General features: G+C 37.1%; 1 protein-coding gene and 1 long non-coding RNA gene across 6 annotated transcripts in view; both read right to left on the reverse strand.

Annotated features, from left to right (window-relative positions):
• The window catches only part of LOC115211750 (tyrosine-protein phosphatase non-receptor type 23), a 98,603-nt gene extending 79,930 nt beyond the window's left edge, over positions 1-18,673 (reverse strand). For all 5 annotated transcript variants that reach the window (XM_036501697.1, XM_036501696.1, XM_036501695.1 and 2 more), the window contains exon 1: positions 18,530-18,673. In XM_036501697.1, the coding sequence (XP_036357590.1) occupies positions 18,530-18,616 (87 nt within the window). In that variant the 5' untranslated portion in view covers positions 18,617-18,673. The remainder of the gene's footprint in view (positions 1-18,529) is intronic.
• Positions 18,674-22,321: 3,648 nt separating this feature from the next.
• LOC118762840 lies at positions 22,322-25,350 on the reverse strand. The gene is made up of 2 exons (XR_004998588.1): positions 24,925-25,350; positions 22,322-22,787 (listed from the first exon to the last, which is right to left on the reverse strand). It is a non-coding gene; the product is annotated as an uncharacterized LOC118762840 (long non-coding RNA).
• Positions 25,351-27,229: the final 1,879 nt, after the last annotated feature.

The following is a 27,229-nucleotide window of genomic DNA, read 5'->3' on the forward strand; positions in this document are numbered from 1 at the left end:
GAAAAAGAACATTACATGCTGACACTCGTGGGTTTTTAATGCTATTACCTTGTAAAATTTTACAAGTCAACAAGAGATGCTCAAAATAAACTTCACAATTTAATATTAAAATCCAGTTACAAGTTGGTACATTGCAACAAATATAGACTAGACATATTACCATATCAAATCAATTAACAAACTCCCCTAACTAGATATGTAAAACCACCAAACCTTTTAAGTTTTAAGCATAAAATAAAATTCACCAAGGACATTGCTACTAGATTTATCAAATCTGTGAAATATCAAATTTCCCTACATGATCATTACTACAATCCACAAGAAGTAGATGTAGAGACAAGAGGTAAAAAGGCAGCTACTGTAATAAATGAACTGCAACTTTCTACTCAGAGCCAATTACACTTTAATATGGTTACTATAAGACAACCAACAAATTGAAACTATATTATAAACACTGAAGGAAAAATTATATATATATATATATATATATATATATATATATATATATATATATATATAAACTAGAGATTGCACTACAACCAAGATTACACAAATATACTGCACATCAATCAGAATACACAAACAGAAAATCAGACTGCAAGTAGAACAGGTAACCCATGGAATAAAAAGTTCTATCTTCATTTAGTGTAACTGAGGCAAATTGGTTTGAAAGGAGTATATCATTCATCAAGCAACACCCATAACACCAGTTCAACCCTACAAAATAAAATATTCACTAACAAGCCTATGTGTAAGCCCCTATACAGCTGAAAGACCTGCTAAAAACAGCATCCAAAATCTCCCTCTAAAATACCCTACCATCTTAAAAAACAGGGACATCATACTGGAATACTTTCAGTCTTAAGTTTGATCAATGAAGGCTGATCTGGGGCTAAACAACAACATTAAGTAATTATAAAATGCCACTGCTGCTTACAGCAGTGGTTTGATCATAACCTGTTTTGCTTATTTACAGGTAGGTGTACTTAAACACTTGAAAGATATGTACATTGGCCAAGGATACAATACTATGCAGAAAATAAGATATGAACAGCAAGACTCTTGAACAGTTGTTTACTATGCTAATTAATTTAAGAATCGGTGCTCTAAGAAGTAAAATATGCAAATTTGATATTACATTCTTTCACAACAAATAAAAGCTGAAGCAAAGTATAAGCTCTGGGCAAATTGTCTGAAATTGGTCTCAATTCTCAGTGGAGGAAACTCATTCAAAATATTCTACAAATATCATTGAAAATATCACAAGATCATATAACATTATTTATGTCTTTTACAAATTAGCTACTTGTTAAATCATATAGAAAACAAGCATTAAGTTATATAAAACTAAAGATATGGAAAGAAAACAGACTCAGTGAAACTATCAACGAAACAGTAACCAAACAAAAATTGCAATCTAGAATTGTTTTTGTGCAAAAAAATGTCACTAGGTTACTATAGTTAAAGAGCTAGTTATGAAAAAAATAAACATAAAACTAAATATTACCAACATACATATGAAAACACTTATTGACAGCCTAAAATAAATCACCCAATCATCTGTCAAGTGAATATACTATTACAGGCTAAAACTAAAGATTTAAGGAAACTCTTACTTTTCTGATCTGTTTTATATTTTGTTACGTGTAACCTGTTTGGCCACCATATTTACATGCGGAGAGAGGGAGCGAGAGAGACGGAGCGAGGGAGACGGAGCGAGGGAGACGGAGCGAGGGAATGAGGTAGACGGAGCGAGGGAGAAAGAGAGACGGAGCGAGGGAGGGAGAGAGAGAGAGAGAGAGAGGAGAGAGAGAGAGAGAGAGAGACGGAGCGAGGGAGAGAGAGAGAGAGAGAGAGGAGACGGAGCGAGGGAGAGAGAGAGAGAGAGAGAGACGGAGCGAGGGAGAGAGAGAGAGAGAGAGAGAGAGAGAGAGGAGACGGAGCGAGGGAGAGAGAGGAGAGAGAGAGACGAGCGAGGGAGAGAGGAGAGAGAGAGAGACGGAGCGAGGGAGAGAGAGAGAGAGAGAGAGACGGAGCGAGGGAGAGAGAGAGAGACAGAGGGACGGAGCGAGGGAGAGAGAGAGAGACGGAGCGAGGGAGAGAGAGACGGAGCGAGGGAGAGAGAGAGAGACGGAGCGAGGGAGAGAGAGACGGAGCGAGGGAGAGAGAGAGAGAGAGACGGAGCGAGGGAGAGAGAGAGAGAGAGACGGAGCGAGGGAGAGAGAGAGAGAGAGACGGAGCGAGGGAGAGAGAGAGACGGAGCGAGGAAGAGAGAGAGACGGAGCGAGGAAGAGAGAGAGACGGGCGGACGCAGAGGGAGAGACGGGCGGACGCAGAGGGAGAGACGGGCGGACGCAGAGGGAGAGACGGGCGGACGCAGAGGGAGAGACGGGCGGACGCAGCGGGAGAGACGGGCGGACGCAGCGGGAGAGACGGGCGGATGCAGAGGGAGAGAGTGAGACGGGCAGATGCAGAGGGAGAGAGTGAGACGGGCGGACGCAGAGGGAGAGAGTGAGACGGGCGGACGCAGAGGGAGAGAGTGAGACGGGCGGACGCAGAGAGTGAGACGGGCGGACGCAGAGAGAGAGACGGGCGGACGCAGAGAGAGAGACGGGCGGACGCAGAGAGAGAGACGGGCGGACGCAGAGAGAGAGACGGGCGGACGCAGAGAGAGAGACGGGCGGACGCAGAGAGAGAGACGGGCGGACGCAGAGAGAGAGACGGCGGACGCAGAGAGAGAGACGGGCGGACGCAGAGAGAGAGACGGCGGACGCAGAGAGAGAGACGGGCGGACGCAGAGAGAGAGACGGGCGGACGCAGAGAGAGAGACGGGCGGACGCAGAGAGAGAGAGACGGGCGGACGCAGAGAGAGAGACGGGCGGACGCAGAGAGAGAGACGGGCGGACGCAGAGAGAGAGACGGGCGGACGCAGAGAGAGAGACGGGCGGACGCAGAGAGAGAGACGGGCGGACGCAGAGAGAGAGACGGGCGGACGCAGTGAGAGAGACGGGCGGACGCAGTGAGAGAGAGTGAGACGGGCGGACGCGGAGTGAGTGAGACAGACGGATGCAGAGAGGGAGAGAGAGGCGGGTGGGCAGACGCAGAGACAGATGGGCTCAGAGAGAGAAAGACGGACGCAGAGAGAGAAAGACGGACGCAGAGAGAGAGAGAGACAGATGGAGACAGACGGACAGACGCAGAGAGAGAGACAGACAGACGGACAGATGCAGGGAGAGAGAGAGACAGACGGACAGACGCAGAGAGAGAGAGAGAGACAGACGGAGACAGACAGACAGACAGACAGGAGCAGAGAGAGAGAGAGAGAGACAAACTTACGCAGAGAGACGGTCAGACTGACGCAGAGAGACGGTCAGACTGATGCAGAGAGACAGAGGTTGTCCCATGCTGCTAAGAACATTATAGGGTAAATTGTATAGTTTTCCAATATCTCAAATTTACAAGTTTTCTGCCTATTTAAGAAAGTATTTCTGTCATATTAAAAAAGTATTAAATTATATATCTCTCCTTAATGACTCTTGTAAAAAGAACTGTTCATACAGTCCAGATCCTCCCCACAGTCAACTTCAAATTTCTTGATATATACTTCCCCTTCCGCTGCTAAAAATATGGAGGCATGAAGGATACACTTACAATGTTTCCCTACCTATTTTTGCTCATATATGGAAATAGCATTTATGGCAATTGGAGATGGATCACCACCATACCACACCCAGTTTGGTAAGCAAAGACCCACTAGGTTATCCTACATTGATGGGATAAAAGCTGAATACCACAAGCCACATCAGAAGATAACCATATAAATAGCAGGAACTTCATATAACTAGTAAAGGATCTTTAGTCCTTTCATACAGTTTAATTTACATAGGGTCAGTAGCCAAAAATACACCAAATGCATAAAATACACCAAGTAATGGGAGATAAGAACATTCAGCTGTAGAAACCATACTGAAAATGGAACATACAAGAGATACTGACTCCACATGTGCAAGAATGCAGTTACATCAAATAAGACTGGACACAGAATAGAAGGGATTCCACAGTCCTCTTGCATGGCACAAACACTAGTGCTGATAATAGGATGTCCTCTCATAAGACACCCAATCTAGTACTGGTGGTATGCACTGAAATCTGTCCAACTCTTGTCAGCATAGAAAACAGATGTAAATGACATCAGTAAAGTATTATTGCTAAATGGAAACTAAATGGGAGAAAGTATCAAATTCACTGACTAAATATTCTATTCTGTGCATAACTTGGATATGAAACCTTCAACACCTAGAATCTAAGTATAATAGGATTGATTTTGATAGACAATTTTTTTCATATTGGCAGCCCTGTCTTAAGTGATGCCCAATTATCTCAGTTTCATCATATTTCCTTAGTCTTAATTCTTTTTGAAGATACATCAGCTCTGGATATATTCATCCATTAAATTGAAGTCATTTTCAATCCAGCATGCATCAACCATTTACACAATGTGTGTACATCATTGAAGCTATTTCTACTTCATCTAATATTTCATGTCCACCCTCTTTTTTTCAATACAGTCATAATGTCAAATGCAACAGATTATGCTCCCATCCAACTGCTGAAATATTCTGTAGGATAGTGAAACATATTTCTTATGCATTTCATATACAGATATCCCCTGCTTCACCATTCTAAAAGGCATTGCATTCCTGAAAGGTTTTGTAACATGAGAGTCCACAGAAAATAGGTTTTGCATTATGGAATTTATATTATGGCAAGATTTTCAGGAACATAATGTTCCATAACACAGAGGATGCTTGTAGTGATAAACTTAACATACCACTCATTTTCATACAATAACCACCTGGTTGGTACTTGGGTGCTTTTAAGGGAGTTTATTCCATTACAATCAAACTCAGTTATTTCCCAACCCAAATTTTTCCAGTGGTCATTATCTGCAGATGCTTAGGTTGAAAATTAGCTATAGTTTTACCAACTTGGGAAGACTGTTAAGATGACTAACATCTTATAATAAGAGGGGGATGAGATTTCTATTTTCAAAAATAAATAACTCAGGAAAAAATGTGTGAAAGCAAGAATCCAGGAGAATAATAAAAGTAAATCAAAGACAGATGAGCTCCTCAAGAGCCAACTGCACTCATACTGAGTGGGGATGGGTGCAGAATTAACAAACAATAAAACATTCAATTCTATACTGGGCTAGTCAGGAACAGAACATTGGAATACTGTATTTTCAGGCATATAAGCTGTATCAACCAATTTTGGCAAGCCTAATCCGTGACGAAAAATGTAGCTAGATCCAAATATCCTAGTTGAATGTTTCACACATTCTCGTGCATAGAAATCATGAAAATTTTTATGCCCCTTGCTCAGAAATTATAGCAGTCTAGATCACAATACTCACCATAACACTATGAAATATCATCACTGACCTCCACCATCACCAGTATTGTCCATTATTAATAACACTGACCAAGAATACCCAAAGCTGGTCCTTCAGCACAAAGTGCAGGGTGAATTTTGGGGAGCATTTTTTGGAAAAAAGTATGCCTTAATTGCCAGAAAATATAGTACATTAAAATCCTTAAGACTGAAAGGAGTGGAAAACTTTAAAAAAATTAAGGTACCCCCAAAGACAGAATTACAATGGGAACAACTAGGCTTGACAAGAGTATCAATTCAATTAAATCAATTTTATTTAAAAATATATTTTTGTCATAGATAAGAGTGAAGTGAATAAAATTAAATAGTTAAAAGATCTGTTGATTAGGACTGACATGTGACTAAACAAGCAGCAGATAGCCGTCTCCACACAAACAAAAGCCAATCTTAATACTTCTGATGTTGACTGAGACAACAGTTGTAATATCAATAGATCTCAGGAAATAGTCTACTCAAACCTTGGCTAGATTCCAGTATGGTTTTATGGACGCAAATAACACTATATCAACTGATTATATATATATATACACACACACACACACACACTTTTTTAACACAGATACAATTATTTATATAAAAGTACATACACATGTACATACAAATGTCAGTAGAACATGAAATTGAACATAATGTTCATAAGAAAATTCAATGAAATGCACTAATGGAAACCAACAACAACAAAGCATGAAAATACAATTCTGCAATATGGATTAATAATTCCGCTGTTTCTCTCATTTTCTCTTCCCCACCCATCATTTATAATCATTAGACTATTCTAGTACTTCAAATACAGAATATATTGCAGGCAGAGGAAATTAAATGTGTTCATCTTGGAGATCAAAAGGTAACTATGAGCTTTGATAAAGACAGTTCAGACAATCCATGTCCAGGAAACAGATACTACTGACTGTCACAATTTGGTTTCAAGTAATATGGAGACTTCTGTTACTACATAAAAAGAATTGTTGCTTTGATGCAATAACCTAGAAGTGAGATTCCAAATATCAAAGTCCAAGATATAAAGATAAAACATACCAATAACCAATAAATGAACAATATTTTTTTTTTTCACTTTTCCATTGTTTTCTCTCTCTCTCTCTCTCTCTCTCAACATTTGATTTTCACACCAATGCAAATGTGGTTAGTTTTACACAAGTATGCCCTTCCTGCTAGTGAGTGACACATTTAACTGTTAGTCTGGTATGTAGTGGACATGTTGAATAAGATGAAGCTTATTCACAAAATATTAAAACAGGACTGAAAAGTGGTATCATGTACACTGGAGTAAATATTGTTACTCCAGTAACAGTGAGAAATTTATTAAGAGGGAAGAGTGTAGGACAAATGAACCCACAAGTACACTAAGTTGATAGAATTTGTTAGAGGCAGTTCTGTTAATGCATGCTGCTATAGGACAATCTGATAAACTTCTGATCAAAATGGTAAGATACAGATGGAAATCATAAACTGGCAACATTGTTTTGTTGTCAAAGCTCTTAAAAACGCAGAGGACCACCAGTGTACACCATATGACAGCATGGATCTAACAGATTTGATTATGAAAACCATACTGATGGTAACTAAGCAAGGGAAAGAGAGTGAAGGGGTTAAAGAAAGCAGTTGTTTAAGATTGTTTCTATCACCATCAATAGGAGAATGGAAGCAATAAACCAGCAGGAGTGGTAAAGCTTCCTTATTTCAATTTTTGTGATGAGTGGAGAATCTAACATTTTAGGTTCTTTATCTGAGTGGGAATAAAAGAGATGTACAGGTTGATATAGAGAGACAGAAAACAGATAGGGGAGGGAGAGTATGAAAAGGTTTAAAGGAGAATGAAGGGGAAAAGAGTTAAAATTTGATTCAGAAAGGAACAACACTTCAAGCTAAGCAGGCAGAGAGAGAAGGAATAAGATTCAAGAGATTAAGAGCCAATAGGGTCAAGTGATGAGGATAAACTGGAAAATGTATCAAGTTTACCACTCTAGTAGGCTATAAAAGAATCTGAACTCAGAATACAAATAGCTGGAATATATACCACAAAGCAAGTTGATTGATGTTTTAATGGTTATGCCAGTCCATTGCTCTAGACTGCTTCTTATCTTTCTAGGATCAATAAATAAAGTACCAGAGTTGAACTAAGTGGAAACTGAACTTGGAACACGAAATGCTGGATAAAATACTGCATGACATTTCATCTGAAGCTCTAATACGTCAACCAATTCCACAGACATTCTTGCCAAGAATACAGTGCAAGTGAATAGAAAAACTATATTCATAGAACTACACATTCTTATGTGACTGTGTGTAAGGTGGATAAGGTTATTGAATTTGTAACTGCAGAGTTTATATTCTGAAGTTGATGCCTGAGAAAGATATTTGGATTTGCCTTCTTTGTAGCCAAACTAATACCAAGTGTATTGTTTTGTAATTTTTATAATGGATTAGGGCACAAACCTGGAGTTAAACAATGTTGGAACATAACACAAAACAAGGAGTTTCAGTGACTTCAGTCCCAATCTGAGCATTTTATATAAGTAAAAATACAGAAGCTGACAGAGTAAATCTTTCAAAACAATAAGTTATTCCATAAGAAGTGAATTGACTGAGTCATTAGAATATTAAACAAAATATTTTGAGGTATTTACTCCAATTTATCTGTACTCTGAGTTCAATTCCCACTGAGGTTAGCTTTACCTTTCATGTTACCAGGGCAGTTGATAAAGTACTGGTCTTAGGTGGTAGACTGGCAGAGCCATTCAAGTATCAAATTAGAGGTCTTATAGTATTTGGCATGGTACTTCTTTTTGAGTTCAAATCTCACTGTGGACTACTTCGTTTAATACCACTACCTATTTGCTGGGTACCTTTAGTAGAGGTTACTCTGTTGCAAGCAATCAAGCCAGGTCTCTGGTTTGAGAATACCTCCCTTCCCCATTTCTGCCAGTCTCAAAAGGGCCTATAAAGAGTTATGGGCAATGCCCACCCCTACTGACTAAAGAAAAAACAAAATCAGGTGTGTATTAATTTTCTTCAGTTAAAATCACAGAACCAAATATTTTTCTTCAGATGAAGAAGAGAAGATATGCATGATTATCACTTACTCAAACTACATATCTGCACACATATTACACCATTCATATGTCACATCCATTGACCATATTATCAAGTTTCATTGGAACTACTGGAATGGAACTAAGAAAACACACAGTCCTTGTGTTTGCTGCATTCCAGTGTGCTTGAGTGACATAAAGCAACTACTTCACATTGTGGTAGCTAGAACCAGATGGAGAGGGCATCTCATCCACTCTTACAAGTATATAAAAAATGGAATACTACACCAACATATCCATGTACACACACACACACACACACACACGGTGAGATGTTACTATCTTCAATCTTACTTATTAAAAAGATCTTCACAAAGACAGTGCAACACACTAGTTATAGTAAAATATCAAATGAATGAATAAAAATAAACAGCTAAAGTGGCTCTCAGTCTTTGATTTCATAGTGCACTGATGATTAAAAAAAAAAATTATTGGAACACTTCACATAAATCTTAATTCTGTTAAAAATTAGAAAAAATAGAGAATTATTGGTTACCTTGTTTTATCTATCAGATCAGTGTATAACAAATCTATGAATAACATTTTTCAAGATGTTCAAATATTAGTATTTTCTAAAGACTTAAATTCTTGAAGAAAAGAAAAATACACACACACAATGTACCTAAATATTCCATGCAGTACTCCAGTGCACTGCAACAAACTATTTGGGAATCACTGGGCTTAATCATGTTTGAAAATGAAACAACAAAAAAGATAAGTTACTTGAGAATTAACAATGACATAAGTATCCCACTCAAAACCAACCTTTCAAATTTGCACAACAGACAAGGTTGATCGTTATACAGATACTCGTTTTTACATAGACATTTCTGAATCATGCCTAGTGCAAAATATATTTGTAAATTTTATTAAAGAAAAAGGCAATTTTAAATTTCATAAATCATTTTACTGTGTTTTTTTTCTGGCACCGGCATGAACTGGACCGGCCTATAATACAATATCCATCAAAGTGTTTCTAACTTAAACCATTGAAGCTTTCTTTAATCTAATCAATCTCTGCCCCACTTCCACGATTTTTGTTCTATAGGAAATCTGGTTATCATCCATCATCCCAACACTTTCCCACATTTATCTATTTACATTTAATATCCTGCTACTTTTGTAAAACATGTTTTTTCTCACATATAATGCTATGACTAATCTCATTCCATAAAATCTTTTTCATTGCATCAAAACATAACTTATTTACTTGTCTCACTCATTAGACTTCAGTGATGCTGGGGCACCCTCTTGAAGAATTTTGAACTTATTGAGCCCTGGTTATCAAGTGAGGTGGGAACAGATACACACACATACAAAACTGGCTTCTTTTGGTTTCTATCTACCAAATCCACTCACAAGGCTTTGGTCAGCCCAAGGTTATAGTAGAAGACATTTGCCCAAGGTGGCACAAAGTGGGATTGAACCCAGAATCATGTAGATGGGAAGCAAACTTACCACACAGCCTTACAAATCTTTATAATCTAAACGGTGTTAAAAACATGGCAAAGAAAATAGAAAATTATCTATTTAAGTCAAATCATTTTTAGTATAAAATAAAAAAACTTTAAAAAAGGGAACAATATGCTATTTATGAGGTACTCATCTATTAAAGTAACTGTTTATATCTCATCAGATCAGTGTTGTATCCTTGGCATAAGTACCTAACTTTTAGCTGGATCACTCCATCAAGAAGTAAACAGGAACCATAGAGATATATGTACTAAAAGTACTGGATAAATTAAGAGTTTTGCAATGAACAAAACTTAAAACTATTTATCCCACCAGTGATAGGATGTCTCATGTGCTCAATGCCAAAAATGTCTGTGATAAGTCCAACATACCACAACACTTAATAATTAGATACAAAAATATTCCTACACAAACATTTTTACCAACACAGAAGAGTGGTGCAAGCACAACATGCCCAGGTTGCAACTAATAAAGTTAACTGCTGTATGTTAGAATGTGCAGTATGGTCTTTAAATAGAACTATATATGGATTTGTTGATTATACCAAGTCATTTGGCTGACTACCTAAATGCCATAGTCCTGCTTTATCAGAGCTGACCTAGGGTTGAATAACAGAGTCCCACCAAAAACACTAAAAGAAAACCAAAATGAATCCCTGTAAAACATTGTTTAAATAACAAAATAAATTATAAAGCACATGAGAAAACAATTTATTGTATCAACAATTCCTGCAGAGAAGGCTCTCATGAAATACATTGGCATCAACAACTAACAATTCTTAAACAGTTCTGTATTAATAGTTTCCATAAACCACAAGCAAAAAAAGAAAAGAACAATACTATACAAAAAAAGCAAGAAATGAAAGAAGCAACAAGCTAGAAAGAGCAGCCAAATTTCCCTCAAATAACACCCTGCCATCATAAAAATGGAAAAACAATTCAAGTATGCTATGTCCAAGGGAATCGTGTATCTAAGCTGGAATGCATTTGTTCATAGGTTTGCTCAGTCAGGCCATGTGGAGTTAAACAAAAGCAATATTTCTACTCAATTTCAAAATACTACCTAAGCAAGAATTAGTTTCAGATTAGAATAAAAAATTAAAAAATCACATATCTGAACCAAATGAACATCAATAACTTCCTAAATGTCTATGTTGGTCTATGAGGTATTATCAGAAAGTTCGGGACTAGTTATGTTTAATAAAAAAAACAAATTTTTTACTTAAGCTTTAACATCTCTTTTGAAAATAGTCACCCTGCACAGCAATACACTGATCCCAGCATTTCTGTCACTTTTGGAATCTGGCCTGAAAATCCTTCTCTGTGACTTGAGGACCTGCAATTCACTCTGGGATCTTGACAATGGTGTTACAATGGTGACCTTTGGGCTGCATTTTCGTCTCTGGGAAGAGATGGAAGTCAGCAGGTGCTAACTCTGGCAAATAGGGTGGGTGTAGAAGTGATACCATGTTTTGCAAGGAGAGCTTGGTGACAGGGTGCACTGTCACAAGGAATCCAATTCTTCACGTACCACAGATCCAATCACTTTTGCTGAATGTCCTCCCTCAAACACTTCAAAACGTCACAGTAGAACTCTCAATAGACAGTCTAGCTCTGGGGGGTGAATTCTTGATGCACAACACCGGGGATATCGAAAAAAACAATGAGCATGCTCTTGATTGAGCTGTGGATCTGTCTCACCTTCATCAGTCATGGAGATGAAGGACTCTTCCATTGTGACAACTGTTGCTTCATCTCAGTGTCATACCTGTAGACCCAACTCATCACCAGTGATGATCCTCAACATCAAGGATGTATCAGTGGCATGCTGATGGAGATCTTGACAGATTTGGACACGAAATTCTTCCTGCTCAGAGGTCAGCAGGAGGGGGAGGGCAAACTTGGCAAAGGCACACCACAAGTTCAATTCAGATATTAGGATCGCATGCACAGGCCCATACAACAGACCAACAATATCAATGTCACTGATTGTCTTCCAATGATCCTCACGCACAAACTGATAAATTTTCTCCACATTTCCTGGGGTGACGTTCACTACAGGTCTTCCAGATTGCTCATCATCTTCCAGGGATGTTCTTCTGCTTTTGAAGCACCTGTACCACTTGAAACAATGCATACGACCCACTGCCTCATCACCATAAGCTTGCCAAAGCATGCTCAATGTCTAAACATCCCAAGTTTAACACAAAATTTCACATTGGCCGTTTCAACTTCCTGTCCAATACAAAAATCACATACATGTGATCTTAAAAACACAAATTTCACAACTTGCAAAGTAAACACAATGATGTCACTTGGCACACTGCCTCTTGAAGGTCACTGAGCATGCAACTGTGTACTGCCATTTATTGGTGTACTACAGTGAGGTTTGTCACAGTAGATTCATCTAAATAATACAATGCAGATATAGAAAATCAGATAAGAAGATCATGGACAAAAACCAAGTTATTACTAATTAGTACTTGAAACCTCCACAGTCTAAACAGTAGGAACTGTGTGTTCATAAACACAGTCAATACCTTATAATCAGTGAAATCAATTTTATACACTGAGAGCTCACGTAAACTGACGTTGAATAACCTGCTTAAACTCGTCACATGTACTTGACATGATTATTGTTACTGTAAGCTATGCTGGACTAATCAGAGACACTGGAGAAAGCAAGTTAATATTGATTTCAAATTTTGGCACAAAGCCAGCAAGTTTGGGGCAAGAGGAATAGTCGATTAGACTGATCTGAGTAATCAACAAGTACTTATCAATCCTGAAAGGACAAAAGACAAAGCTGACATTGGCAGAATTTGAACTGTGGGTGTAAAGACAAACACAACGTCGTTAAGCATTTTGCCTGGCATACTAACCTTTCTGCCAGCTCACTACCTTAAAGCAAGTTAATATTACCATTTCATAATAATTCAACAGGTCTAAAAGCATCTTGATCCTTCCATCATCTATCATGCACAGCAATAAAGAAAATGAGCTGTAGCTCAGCATTTTTTTTTTGTTTGTTTGTTTTCAAGGGAGACGACATGGGTATTCGTTCCTGAGTGCTTTTCCTAACTCCAAAGACTGGACGTTTTCTTATGCCAGTGGGATGACAAAAATTTTCAGTAGTATAACCAAAGAGTCCTTTCTGCCCTGTATAAGTTTTTCTCAAAGTCACTGCTCTCCTTAATAGGTGGTGGTTGCCTGTATTTTCCTTTGCAGAGCCCAAATTTCCATTTGTTACCTTGCTTTAACAAGGCCTTTATAGCCATATATCTTTTCTATCATGAATCACTTTACATCTATCATCATCAGTGTGAACTGGATGCATTTTATCAAGTCGCCCCCATAAAATAATGAAACTGAAGTTGAAGTGAAAAATGCCATTAAGCATTAAAAAGGAAAAATCATACGAGATTTGTATCACAAATACCATAATGTATGAGAGTAAAAACATGTGATGACTAGGAAGGAATATACCTGAGCACAACCAGACACTGAATATAAAAATTCAATTCAGAACAAGTAGGTTAAGAAAATGATCAAGCATAAATATATTAATCTATGTAGGTAAGAGGAACAATATTTAAACCTACAGAAGTTTGTAGTCAAAGCTAAGAGATAGACTCTTGGTTAGCTAAGTTTGTGACTTAGTTTGAAATCTTGTTTAGAGACATTGGACCTCATTTTTAACTCAGAATTGATTAACTTACAGGCTGATTTTCCCATCACCTACTATAATGAAGATACTCAACATAGGACAACGAAATCTTTTCAATTTGTTAGCTGGAACATGGAGAGTAAATGCAAAAAAAAATGTGAAATCTTGAGATTACTAGAATAGTTCTTAGACAATTCAGTCTCACTAACAGGATGATGCAGAACCAAGACACAAAATATTAAAACTAATGAGTATATTTTCAAATTAGATAAGGAATACAATATACAGTTGCGGCCAAAATGTTCAGAACGGCATTGTTTTCGTCAGAAAAATAGGTATAAGTTTTTATCAAAGTTGTTTTATATTCTATAATTTTCACAGACAATAAATACAATAATAATTGTTATTGTCTGAGATTTTGGTGTAATTTGAGAGGATAATACAAAAGTTATGGATGATTTAGTGATTTACTGCAAAACCCATGGTGGCAAAAATAATCAAAAATGACAGAATACTGGAATTATTTAATATTTAGTGTGAAGCCCTTTAGCTTCAATCACACTGACATCTTCAACTGCATGAGGAAATTAAATTTTCAATTTCTTGCTGGGTGATCTTATTCCATTCTTCCTGAAGGGCATTCCATAATTGCTCAGTTGTTTTAGGATTTCTGGCTTTCGAGCGTTCTCCTAGAATATTCCACACATTTTCAATAGGATTGAGATCTGGGCTTTGAGCTGGCCAATCCATAACAATAACCTTTTCAGCCTTGAGGAAGTTCATGACCACCTTAGCCTTGTGACATGGAGCATTGTCCTGCATGAATATGGGTGGTCGCTTAGTTGAATTTCTCAGCACAGGCAAGATATATCTTTTACAAGTTGTTTATAAACTCCTGCATTTAACTTTCCATGTAATCGCACCAAAGGGCCCACACCATCTCCAGATATCATTCCCCAAACCATGACACTTCCTCCACCGAATTTAACACTAGTCTTAAGGCATTTAGGCACAATTTTTCACCTACTTTTCTACGAATGTACCTTGTCCCATCTGAGCCAAATAGCATAAACTTAGATTCATCACTGAAATGCACCGTTTGCCATTTTTCTTGAGACCACAACACATGTTTGGTTGCAAAGGTAAGACGACACTTTTTATTCTTGGAACTGATCAGTGGCTTCACTGCAGGTGCTCTTGCTTGTAAGTCATGTTCAACTAAACGACGAGACACAGTTTTTTGAGATAAAGTTTTCTTCAATACAATGCTCATTTTCCGAGAAACAGCAGCAGCAGTTTTAAATCTGTCCGTTTTAACCAAATTTACCATAGCACGATCTTCTCTCTTGGTCGTTTTTCTTGGCCTACCTGTAAACTTTCTTGCTTCACACGAACCACAATCATCGTAAACCTTAAGAATACCGTATACAACACTTTTTGACTTGTTAACAATCTTTGCAATAGATCCAATACTTAAATTATCCTTCCTTCGAAGCTTAATAATCTGCTGACGAATTGGTAACGGAGTAAGTGGCATTATATTAACAAAGTACACTGCAAATATTCTTACTAATGTTTAGTAAACGAACCGTCACGTAAACAAATTCAAAACATTAGAGTTCGCCGGTTAAATATACTAAAACACGGAGTAAAAGCAACCGTTCTGATCATTTTGGCCACCATGGGTTTTGCAGTAAATCACTAAATCATCCATAACTTTTGTATTATCCTCTCAAATTACACCAAAATCTCAGGCAATAACAAATAATATCGTATTTATTGTCTGTGAAAATTATAGAATATAAAACAACTTTGATAAAAACTTATACCTATTTTTCTGACGAAAACAATGCCGTTCTGAACATTTTGGCCGCAACTGTATATTTAAAAATTAAATTTCAGCCTTGAAACAGATTAAATACACTAAATACATTACAGGCAAAGAATTGGTTATTTAGAAGAGTTTTTTTTTTCTTTGGTACAACAAAGGGTCATTATTTTTTCTAGGTAAGGAACATTTATATGAGGATGGATATAAAGCATTAGAAAAATTATCTCAATAGCCAGTCAGTTTGAAGTCACTGATCTTCAGTTCACCTGGTAGTTATGTTATGGAACCCAAGGTTATAAAAGCTAACCTAAATAGATTCAAACTACAGAAATGAAGACTGAACTTCTTACCATATTGTTTCCATTCCCAGTATTTTGTGCTGTCTCAACCACAGACAGTTATAGAATTTATTTCAAAGAATGAATTACTTTTAAAGATATATTAATTACAGTATTAGACTTTGAAATCTACAACAGCTGTTTAAACTGCCATAATAATTATAGTGTTATTATCATTCAACACCGCTAGCAAATATAGCTTGAGCAAATGTTACGAAAGAAGACAATGTAAGGTATCCAGTGTACCCCGATACAGAGGGTGTTTTAGTTCAACAAGTGCATTTGATCGATCTCATAGCAGTGACCACCCTTTAGTGTGAGGTATAGTAGCCCAAAATCAAAGTCTTAAAATATGGTTCCTAATCGGTGGAGGGGGGCTGCAGTCAGGTTTAACTACTACACTGAAGAGAAAAACAATTACACCTGCAGAATGTCCACTGGAGGCCTGTGAGCGAAGATGTGCATGTGTCAGGTATTTTGCATTACTGTTTATCAAGCGATTTAACTTGAAATCCCAGTCAAAACACTTTGGCAAGAACAGGGCATGCACCCCACAGGCTTTTATCTTGAGGCCCACTTGATACTTTCTTGAAATGGAGTTTATTTAAACATTTTTAAAATTTTATCAAAAATCAAAAGATTGTTTTATGAAAAGTAAAGAAAGATACTACTGTTTTTGCAACGATAATATGTTAAATCAACGATCATTCATTCATTATTGTAATAATAGCATGAGAAAGCAAAATGCTTTCAATTCTGACAGTATACAAGCGGCCTCAAAAAACTTTGATCAAAGTGGCCCACAATGTAATTCGAGTTGGCCAGGCCTGGTCTAGAACAAGGAGCAGCATTTATGGTCCTTACAAGTTCTCTGAGACTAACAGGGTTAATTTTCCTCTTGAACACTAACAAGTCGACGATGAAGGAATGACATGGGCAGAGAGTGATGGACAGAGCATAGTGGTTAGTACAGGAACGGGTAACTAGGAAGAGAAACGAAAACGTCGGGAAAGCTAGAGTAAAAAGTAATACGAGACTAACCAGCAACTTGGTAATGTCGTACAGAACATTTAAAACCTAATATTAAGGATTCTGTTATTTTATTAAATATCAGAGGTTTACTAATGTAAAGTAAGTCTTTCGTTGTACATTAGTCACCTAATCACAGAATCTTCCCTTGTATCTGTCAAATGTTAGTTTTTTTTTGACCAGCTCATATAAGCCGATGGATTAAATATAGTTTACATTCCATCCCCCTTCCTAACACTCTTCCCCTTCGCATTATCTTTTTCACCATCACCTCCAACATCAGTGACCAGGTCACAAATGCATGACAGACAATTACACACCGTTATAAAAAAAAATTAAAGCAAGTAAAAAACTATATATTAACCCAGTGTGTGTACGTGTGTTGTAAATGACTAATATTATCACAATACAAAAATTTTATTTCTTAAGAATACCAGAAATAATGTTAAACGTGTGCTTGAACCAATATTTAAGAATTCAGGTTCGATTTATGAAAGAATAAAACCATATTTGTTTCAATAAACAGTGATCAGAAATAAACTTGTATCTAGGTAGAACATTCTTTCCAGACAAAGACTGCTATTTATTAGTTTTCTTTTAATTTAAGAGTACCTAACATAACAGAGGCATACATACAGAAATGTTTTAATAGCTTATTAACAGAAAGATCAAATCAACCTACAACCTTTGACTAGCTGTAAGGAACACACATCCGGGCGTAATGAGTTGGTTAATAGCCTCGTAGTGTTAACGTAGATTGAAAATATAAATAGATAAAAAGGAGAAAATGCTATTTAAATGTGTTGAGCAAAACTGTATAAATATATATATTCTACATGTACGTTCAACTTTCCAAAAAGAAAAAAAATCCAATAGTCTCAAATCTTATCTAATCATTTCCCTATTCTTTAACAGAAAACAGAAAACTAATGCAAAATATATCGAGGTAAACAGAAAGCATGACGAAATAGACAGGAAGACATAAGTTACTCATCAAAAGGCATATCAATCAATAGAATAACAAGCATAAAGTATTAAATATAATGTAGTCTATCGAATGGGTTAATTTAAAATATAGATGGTGTATATATGCAGAAATCTGCATCACTAACAGAAATAATGAAACATCCTCTTGATACTTATTATAAAGCTCGATAGAGATGAAAGCTTGAATACATATCCTTTTAAAAGTAACAAATGCGTCAATATGAATTGGAATGTGTGAGTTAGTTAAACAGGTGCTTATCTTTAATCCTTCTGCTGTTGTGCGAAACCATCGGGTGTAATATTGAAACGAAAGTAACTACGCTTCTACAATTTTTTCCTGTCGGATCTAGTTTATGTTCATATAATAACATTAAAAATCTCAGCGAACAATTTTTGCGCGCGCGCGTGTGTATACATATACATATATATATATATATAAAACACATACATGTATGTATATATATATACACAGACACCTATAACTTATTAGATAGGAAGATATGACAATAAAACGACAAGCTAACACAAACACATGTCAACAGTAAAACTGGTTATAAAACTCTATAGTTATACTTGCAATGAACGAACACACAAATAAAATTTGATATCTCAAATCCGTCTGAAAATAAATTTGAACAAACCTTTTTCAAAACAGGGCCAAATTCCACATATTCGGGGCTGTGTTTTAAAGAAAAACATAACATTGGCATACGAGGAACAGCCTCCATCTTCAGTCTATTAACGCCGACTCTCGCGAGAAGTCGATAGCAGAACTTGACACGCCTCTTTTATTCGTCACCATAACAAAGCTTCGCTGATATACCTGATCAAAAAAGCAGGATTTACTTTGTTTATTGCTTCATTTTATTCATTAATTCGTGATGGACGTTATAAATGGTTTCCTTTTGTTTATATTTTGTTTTTTCTTCTTTTTCTCTGCCTTTTTGATTGCTGTGGCATGGTTGGGTAACTTACCTTTTATATACTTAGCATACAAAAAAAATTATCTAAATGAATGAGATTATAATTTGTCAAACTATTTATTTACCGCGTCTTTGGAGATGAAATATTTAAATTTTATTTCCCTATTGTCTACGAATTGATCTCGGATAGTCATCAGCTGTTCAGATGGACTTAAATTACATGAGTAGATAAGGGTGTTAGTGCGTTTAGTTTAGAAGTAAAGGTTCTATGTTTCGAGTCCAGGACAAGAATGAATAGGACATCTAATGACAGTCGGATAACAAAACACATCGAAACGTGAGATGAAAATGCCTAATACAGGCGCAGATGTAGCTGTGTGGTGAGAAGCTTGCTTCTCAACCACATGGTCCCGGGTTCTGCTGTGTCTTCCACTATAACCTCGGGCCGACTAATGCTTTGTGAGTGGATTTAATAGGCAGAAACCGAAAGAAGCCTGTCGTATATATTGTTTCTCCTTGTTTCTTTCTGTGGAAGAGCATAGGCTCGAAATGTTAAAGACTTTTTCACTTCCCGAGCGTTACATTAATACATCTGTTTGTTGTCTACACCACCTGTCTTCGTCTTTTTTGTGTGTATGTGTATATATATATATATAGAGAGAGAGAGAGAGATGTATAATAATATGAAATACAATTATAATTAAGGGCACAGAGACTTCTGTGCCTATTTGCTAAATATAGACGCTAAATCCGTCTAACAACTCAAAATCACTTTATAATTTACACAGGTTGAAAGCGAGGAAGTAGACTGATAGAAATTCATAAAATAATTCAGACAGTTTTGGATTGACCAATTTCTGGATTAGTGGCTGTGTGGTAAGTAGCTTGCTAACAAACCACATGATTCCGGGTTCAGTCCCACTGCGTGGCATCTTGGGCAAGTGTCTTCTGCTATAGCCCCGGGCCGACCAATGCCTTGTGAGTGGATTTCGTAGACGGAAACTGAAAGAAGCCTGTTGTATATATATATATATATATATGTATGTGTGTGTGTCTGTGTTTGTCCCCCTAGCATTGCTTGACAACCGATGCTGGTGTGTTTACGTCCCCGTTACTTAGCGGTTCGGCAAAAAAGAGACCGATAGACTGGGCTTACAAAGAATAAGTCCCGGGGTCGATTTGCTCGACTAAAGGCGGTGCTCCAGTATGGCCGCGGTCAAATGACTGAAACAAGTAAAAGAGAATACATACATACACACACACACATATATATATATATATGTGTGTGTGTGTGTGTGTGTCACCCCAACATCGCTTACGTCCCCGTAACTTAGCGGTTCGGCAAAACAGACCGATAAAATAAGCACAAGGCTTATTGGGGTCGATTTCTTCGACTAAAAAACCCTTTGAAGCGGTGTTCCAGCATGGCCGCAGTACAATGACTGAGACAAGTAAAAGAAGAAAAGAATGTGTGTGTGTGTGTGTGTTATAATTTAGAACAAACAGTAAGCTGTCATTATATAGTACTCGGAATATATATATTAATGGTGAGATTAACAGATGGAAACATTCAATATTATTAACAACTCATCTAAGATATTTTGGTCAATTAGAAGGCTAGAAAATGCAGTCAGTACTGGACATATTGTTGACCTCTATGGGGTAAAAATGAAATTGGCCTACACCACCCACACCTGAGGGGTGTAATTGTAAACATAAAGAACTAAAACTACAAAGTTTCGAGCTTTTGGTCTCATCTCGATCGTTTCTGGTCAACTTATCTGAATTGAAATTCAAGATTATCAGGGAAAATGCATTCTACAGGTTAAATTGCGACGAAATTGTATTTTGCATTTATTCAATAGAAAATGTAACTTTTCTAAAAATGCATGCTATTTTAGTCAGCATAAAAGCTGGCTCTTTTTCGAAGTGCAATAGAAAAGTCCTTGGGAGTGATATAAAAAATAAAATAATCAGGATCATGTTTAGGCACTGAAGAGGAATTAAAAATCGACTGAAAGATGCAAGTATACTCTTTTTACTCTTTTACTCGTTTCAGTCATTTGACTGCGGCCATGCTGGAGCACCGCCTTTAATCGAGCAACTCGACCCCGGGACTTATTCTTTTGTAAGCCCAGTACTTATTCTATTGGTCTCTTTTGCCGAACCGCTAAGTAACGGGGACATAAACACACCAGCATCAGCTGTCAAGCAATGCTAGGGGGACAAACACAGACACACAAACAGACACGCGTACATATATATACATATATACGACAGGCTTCTTTCAGTTTCCGTCTACCAAATCCACTCACAAGGCTTTGGTCGGCCCGAGGTTCTAGTAGAAGACACTTGCCCAATGTCACAAACAGACACGCGTACATATATACATATATACGACAGGCTTCTTTCAGTTTCCGTCTACCAAATCCACTCACAAGGCTTTGGTCGGCCCGAGGTTCTAGTAGAAGACACTTGCCCAATGTCACAAACAGACACGCGTACATATATATACATATATACGACAGGCTTCTTTCAGTTTCCGTCTACCAAATCCACTCACAAGGCTTTGGTCGGCCCGAGGCTCTAGTAGAAGACACTTGCCAGACAAACGTATCATTAACAGTAAGAAGGTTTTTTTGGGGGGTGGGGGGAGATTCCTTTCAACGGAAGACGTTTCTACAAAAAATAAGGAAGAATTAAAATTATTTTTAGGATTGGTAGATGTTTATTGTCAACTTTTGCCAAAATGTTTTTAAATAGTCAAACTATATGTGACATTGCACAAGAAAACTGTCGAATTTACCGAGACAAATGGTTGACAAAAAGCACTCAAAAATTTTAAAACGGTATGAGCTGTCATGAAGATAATTATTGATTTCAAATTTTGGCACAAGGCCAGTAAGTTCGGGGGAGGGGTAAGCCGATTATATTGATCCTAGTGTTTGACTGGTAATTATTTTATCAAACCCGGAAGGATGAAAGACAAAGTCGACCTCAGTGGAATTTGAACTCAGAACGTAGTCAGACAAAATGTCGCCCAGCATTTTGCCCGGGGTGCTAACAATTCTATCAGCTCGCTGCATTAATTTTGTAAAGATGATTATTGCCAGCAAAGATGCTGCCACAATGACGTCCAATTGTATATAAAGAATTTATTACAAGATAACCACCAGTGTTTTTTTATATATCAAAGCGGTTGACTTCTGATATACCTGTCTCATCGAAACTTTGGTCTTCGTGTTAGTTTCCATTCTTCTTTGAATTTGTACCCAGAATTTTCAAGTTCAGCCTGCCAAATTCACCACCATCTTAGGTAAGACGAGAGTTCAATCTACATAAACCTATTCACTTATATTGTTACTGACCCAGTTCAACTTTAGCACAGTCATAACTTCGAGATATTTATAGAAAAAATAATAATTTTCCTTCGGTCACTAGTAGACAATTAACTTATCACCAATGGCAACTTTACGCGAGCTTCACATTAACTTTGACACAGATTCTCTATCAAAACATTCTAACATTTGTATTTATTTTTAATTCGTAGCAGTTGTGATAAATGTCATAACAGTTACAGTTGAGTAAAATCATCTTGCGTCAATTTCTTTCAATGTGCCTGGTAATGACAATGCAACATGCACCTTTTTTTGTTTTTGCGATCAGCCTTCTCAACTTCCCACATGCAACCTTTATCCCAAATTCTTACCAATCACAATTATACCGTCACATCGGGTGACCTCTGCTTATTACATTTAACAGAATAATGATTCAATATGATTCAACTGGAAACAATATTTCTGTCGTTACAAGAAACAAAATTAGAAATTTGATTCATGCAGGATCAAATAAGCGAAGATTATAGCAATAGTGGTGACGGTGCCTCACTCGAACTATCGCAGTTTCGAGTCTCCATTCACTGTCGCCAGGCCTAGCATATTCGAATCGTATACTCTCTGGTTTAGGCATACAAAATCTACAAATGACAGAAAGTGGTAAGGATTTTGACATTCATCAATGAAATAAATACTACGCAGCGTATAATCTATTAAACATACTCTTACATATTGTTTTAGATTAAAAGCTTAAATGATGTGTGTAACTGTTTCTAATGGTGATGTTTAACAGTAGATATGCTTTGAACGGGTAAATCTATGATCAAAAACGTTACAGTTGAGAACAGGGGGTGCAAGCACATTCCCCAGAGAGAAAGAGAGAGAGAGAGATGCAGATAGCGTTTGTACTGTCAGAGTAAAGATACATCAACAGCAAGAAAAGTAAATACCGTAAATTTTCGAGTATAATCCGCATTTTTTCCCAAAAAAATTTAAAGGTCAAAATCCCTAGTGCGTACTATATACGAGGTTAAAAATGAAAAATATTTTCTAAGCAATATCCGAGTCTCTATTTGCTGTCCGGCAATGTTTATTCAGACGCATTTTGTGATGTCGGGTGCGAAAATACCTTAAGCTAAGCTGAAAGCAATGAAGAATCATCTATAACTTACAGTAAGCAACATTTATTCAAATAAAAGTATTCAGAACACAGAATAACATGTAACAAGGATCTTTTCGGTTTGAACGGCAGTTTTTAACATAATTTCTAGGTAACTAAAAAATTTTAAACTTCGTATACTGGTAGAATGTGTTTATAAAACATCTTTTTCTCTTGGCTTTATTGAGAAAATTCTATAGTTTGTAAGATATTTGTTGGTTTTTCTTCAATTTCTGCAATTTCAACCAATCAATGACGTCTATTGAGTTAAAAAGCATTCTGTGCCGTATGAATATGTCCCTCGTTTAAGAAACAGATTGGGTTTATTTACATTTGTGAAGAAAAAAAGATACCTTTCCCCCCACCCCTAACCCTAAAACAGGTTGAAATGCAATAGATCGATTCTAGGTTCATAATTATGGGTGACAATTTCATATGACACTGCTAGAAAAAACTGCCGTTCAAACCGAAAAAATCCTGTAGCAAAAACAATTTGCAGACATATTCACATTCCCATATAACAGTTAAGAACATCATCATTAGTGTATTACGCATGCGCGGAAGTATTTGTTCGAATAGGTGCTGCTAGCTTAATTACGCACAATTCAAGTATAATACTCAAGGGCGGACTATACTCGAGGATTTACGGTATAAACAAACATCTGAACTGAAATGAGCTTTGTTGCTGAAAACTATAGTGATGGTGTGTTGATAATGAAAAGAATTTTTTTAATTCTGTTATTCTTCTACCTATTTGTTCATACTTTTTACGCTTTAGTTTGTTAGAGAGGAAGAAGGAATGTGAGAGTGAGTGAGAGAGCAGTTAGCCAGCCGATGTATTATGCTGTCACTCGTATAGTAAGTGGAAGGAAGTGAGAGTGAAACGAAAGAGTGAAATATTAAAAACATGAAGAAATATTAAAAACTTTGTTGAAGAAGTAGAGAGAAAGAGAGAAATATCAAGTGCTTAGCAGACGGAAATTTTTAAATAATAATATACTATTGTGACTGGAAGTGAAATAACTTAGGAAAATAAAAATGCAAATCATCCTTTCTTTCTTAAATGGTTTCTCTTAATCTTTTTCGTTCTGTGGAATTCCCATGGGCCCCACTACTTAGTTCATATCACGCGAGCCGCATACTCTTGAAGTAAGACAAAGCCTTTTTTTCGTAAATAGTGCTTATTTGACAGGATTATTTCACGACATAATTTATGATGTAATAATCTATTGTAATCTCAATAACCTACTTCTTGATCACATGATTTTATTAACTTGGATTTTAAACCCAAACAAAGTTGACATCATGACTCAGTATTTCGATAGTCATGAGATTACAATATTTACTGCGTAGTGAAAAGTCTGATTTATCTCATTGTAGTTTTTACACGAAAAAATGTTTATGGACTTATACTAAATCAAATAATTCATAAAACAAGACATAAAATTTATTGCAGTAAATGTTTTAATACAAAAATTAAACATTAATTGAAAGAGCAGAGGAGATCTATACCGCAACGAAACTTTGGGAACTATCGAAATTTTATAATTATAAATAAATTTCTTTGAAAAGAATTTTTAAAAAGTTGTGGTGCATCACGAAATACGGTGTTTACTGACCACATGCTGTTGTATTTTTGAGTTGTATTGGTAGAATCGTTAGAGTGTTTGGATAAATTGCAGAATGCTTTGAGTTCATCCTCCCGGATAAAAGTTCCAATCAAGTACAGGATCGATTTGAATGGAATATAATGGTATAAAATACGTTCATTGTTGTATTTTTATGTGTTTGTTCTCCGAAAGAAATCGGCCGCGTTCAAACCTGAAGTGGTTTCTCCAGGTTCTATATGTTCTCTCTCTCTCAAGCGTAATTGAAATTATCAAATCTATATGCTATTAAACCAGCGATGTTTTGAGCTAGGGAGGAGAAAGTGAAAGTTAGATAGAGAATTGTAAGAAAGTTGAGTAAGACTGGGAGTTAAAGTAAATATGCAAGAGAAAGCGCAGACAGTTGTGAGAACGAAAGTAATATGGAGGGGGAAAAGGAAGAATTTGAATATAAAGCAGAATTCTTTCCTTCTCTCTCTCTTTCTCTGCGTTGAAAGGTCTTTTTGAAGTGTATCTTGGTAGACATAAAACAATAGCATGATTAGTTTAAAAACATTTATTTGATGCATGAACAGAAAAATTGCTATGATCTTCGTATATACGTATGCATGTATATACGAGGGGCGTTCAATAAGTAATGCCCCTGACCCACTTCCCATAGCAGTAGAGTAACGACACTTGGCACAGTTATTAGTCTTTTCCTACATAGGAACTACCCAGAGTTATGCATTTCTCCCATCGTTTGATACAGCTCTGGAGACCGTTTTTGTAGAAGACCCCAGCTTGGTCCTCCAACCACGACGTGACTTCAGAAATCAAGGCTGCATCATCTGGGAAACGCTTTCCTTTCAAAATCAACTTCATGGCTGGGAAGAGGTGAAAATCAGAGGGTGCAAGGGGAGGAGTTCATAGCTGCACGCCTGTGCTTCTGATATGGCGACACGCGAGTTGTGGACCGTAGCGTTGTCCTGCAGGAGGAGGATGCCTTTGCTGATCTTGCCCCGCCTCTTGATTTTGATAGCTTCTCTTAATTTCCTCAAAAGTGAAGCATAATAGGCTCCTGTAATTGTGGTACCCTTTGCCAGGAAATCTGTCATCACTACTCCGTCCTGGTCCCAGAAGACTGTGAACATAACCTTGTCAGCGGAGGGCTGCACCCTTGCCTTCTTTGGAGGAGGTGAGTCACGGTGCTTTCACTGCATTGACTGGGCTTTGGTCTATGGATCATAGTGATGGACCCAGGTTTTATCCTGTGTGATCAGTCTTTTGAAAAATTTTGACTCATCTTCTTGGCACATCTCCAAATTCATCCTCGAGCACTCAACGCGTTCTTGCTTCTGGAAAGGTGTGAGCAACCTGGAAATCCATCTGGCAGACACCTTTTGCATATGCAAATGGTCATGAATGATAGTTTTCACAGACCCGGTACTAATCTTGACCTTATGGGCTATTTGGCGAATAGTTATGCGTTGACCTTCCAAAATGGCAGCCTCAACTTGACGGACAGACGTCTCATCAACAGCAGAAGGGGGCGACCAGATCTGGGAGCTGTTTCCACAGAGTTCCGACTATGTTTGAATTCACAATGCCAGCGTTTTACAAGGTCATATGATGGGGCATCATCACCATAAGTTACTTTCATTTCATCAAAAGTCTCCCGTGCTGTGCGTCCTTTCAAATACAAAAACCAGATCACTGCTCGACACTAAACAGGCTCCATTTCGCACTTGACTCAGTTCAAACACCTGTAAATCAGAAACCACAATTAGTTCAGAGCTGTAATTTGCCACTTAATCTATAGAGGTATAAATAAGTGCACATGCAAAATTTCAGCTAGATCAAACAACTGCAAGTGGGTCAGGGGCATTACTTATTGAACGCCCCTCGTATATATATATTTAGTATGTCAATATTTGAGTACGTATAAAACGACGAGATAGCTGAATCATTAGCACGCCGGGCAAAATGCTTTGCGACATCTCGTCTGTCTTTGTGTTCTGAGTTCAAATTCCTTTCCTCCTTGTTTCTATATAAAACACCACACTTTATGCCTGTTTTTATAAATGTTCCCTCAGCCACTGCCTTGGTAATAAATAAATAAAAAATCACGATTGTTGTTGTTTAAAATTAATAGTGAAATTTAAACAAAATTGAGCATAAGAAACTAACACAAATAAGTCTGTTGCATGCATTGAGATAAATCAAGTAGGCGTTCATGCACTGAACGACATACGCAAAAGTGCCTAAATGAATGAAAATTTGCTTTTTAGAGAAAACAAAATCAATAACCAAGCGATGAGGAAGTTATTTCAAGAAA

Source organism: Octopus sinensis, linkage group LG1, assembly GCF_006345805.1.
Source record: "Octopus sinensis linkage group LG1, ASM634580v1, whole genome shotgun sequence".
Taxonomy (NCBI): domain Eukaryota; kingdom Metazoa; phylum Mollusca; class Cephalopoda; order Octopoda; family Octopodidae; genus Octopus; species Octopus sinensis.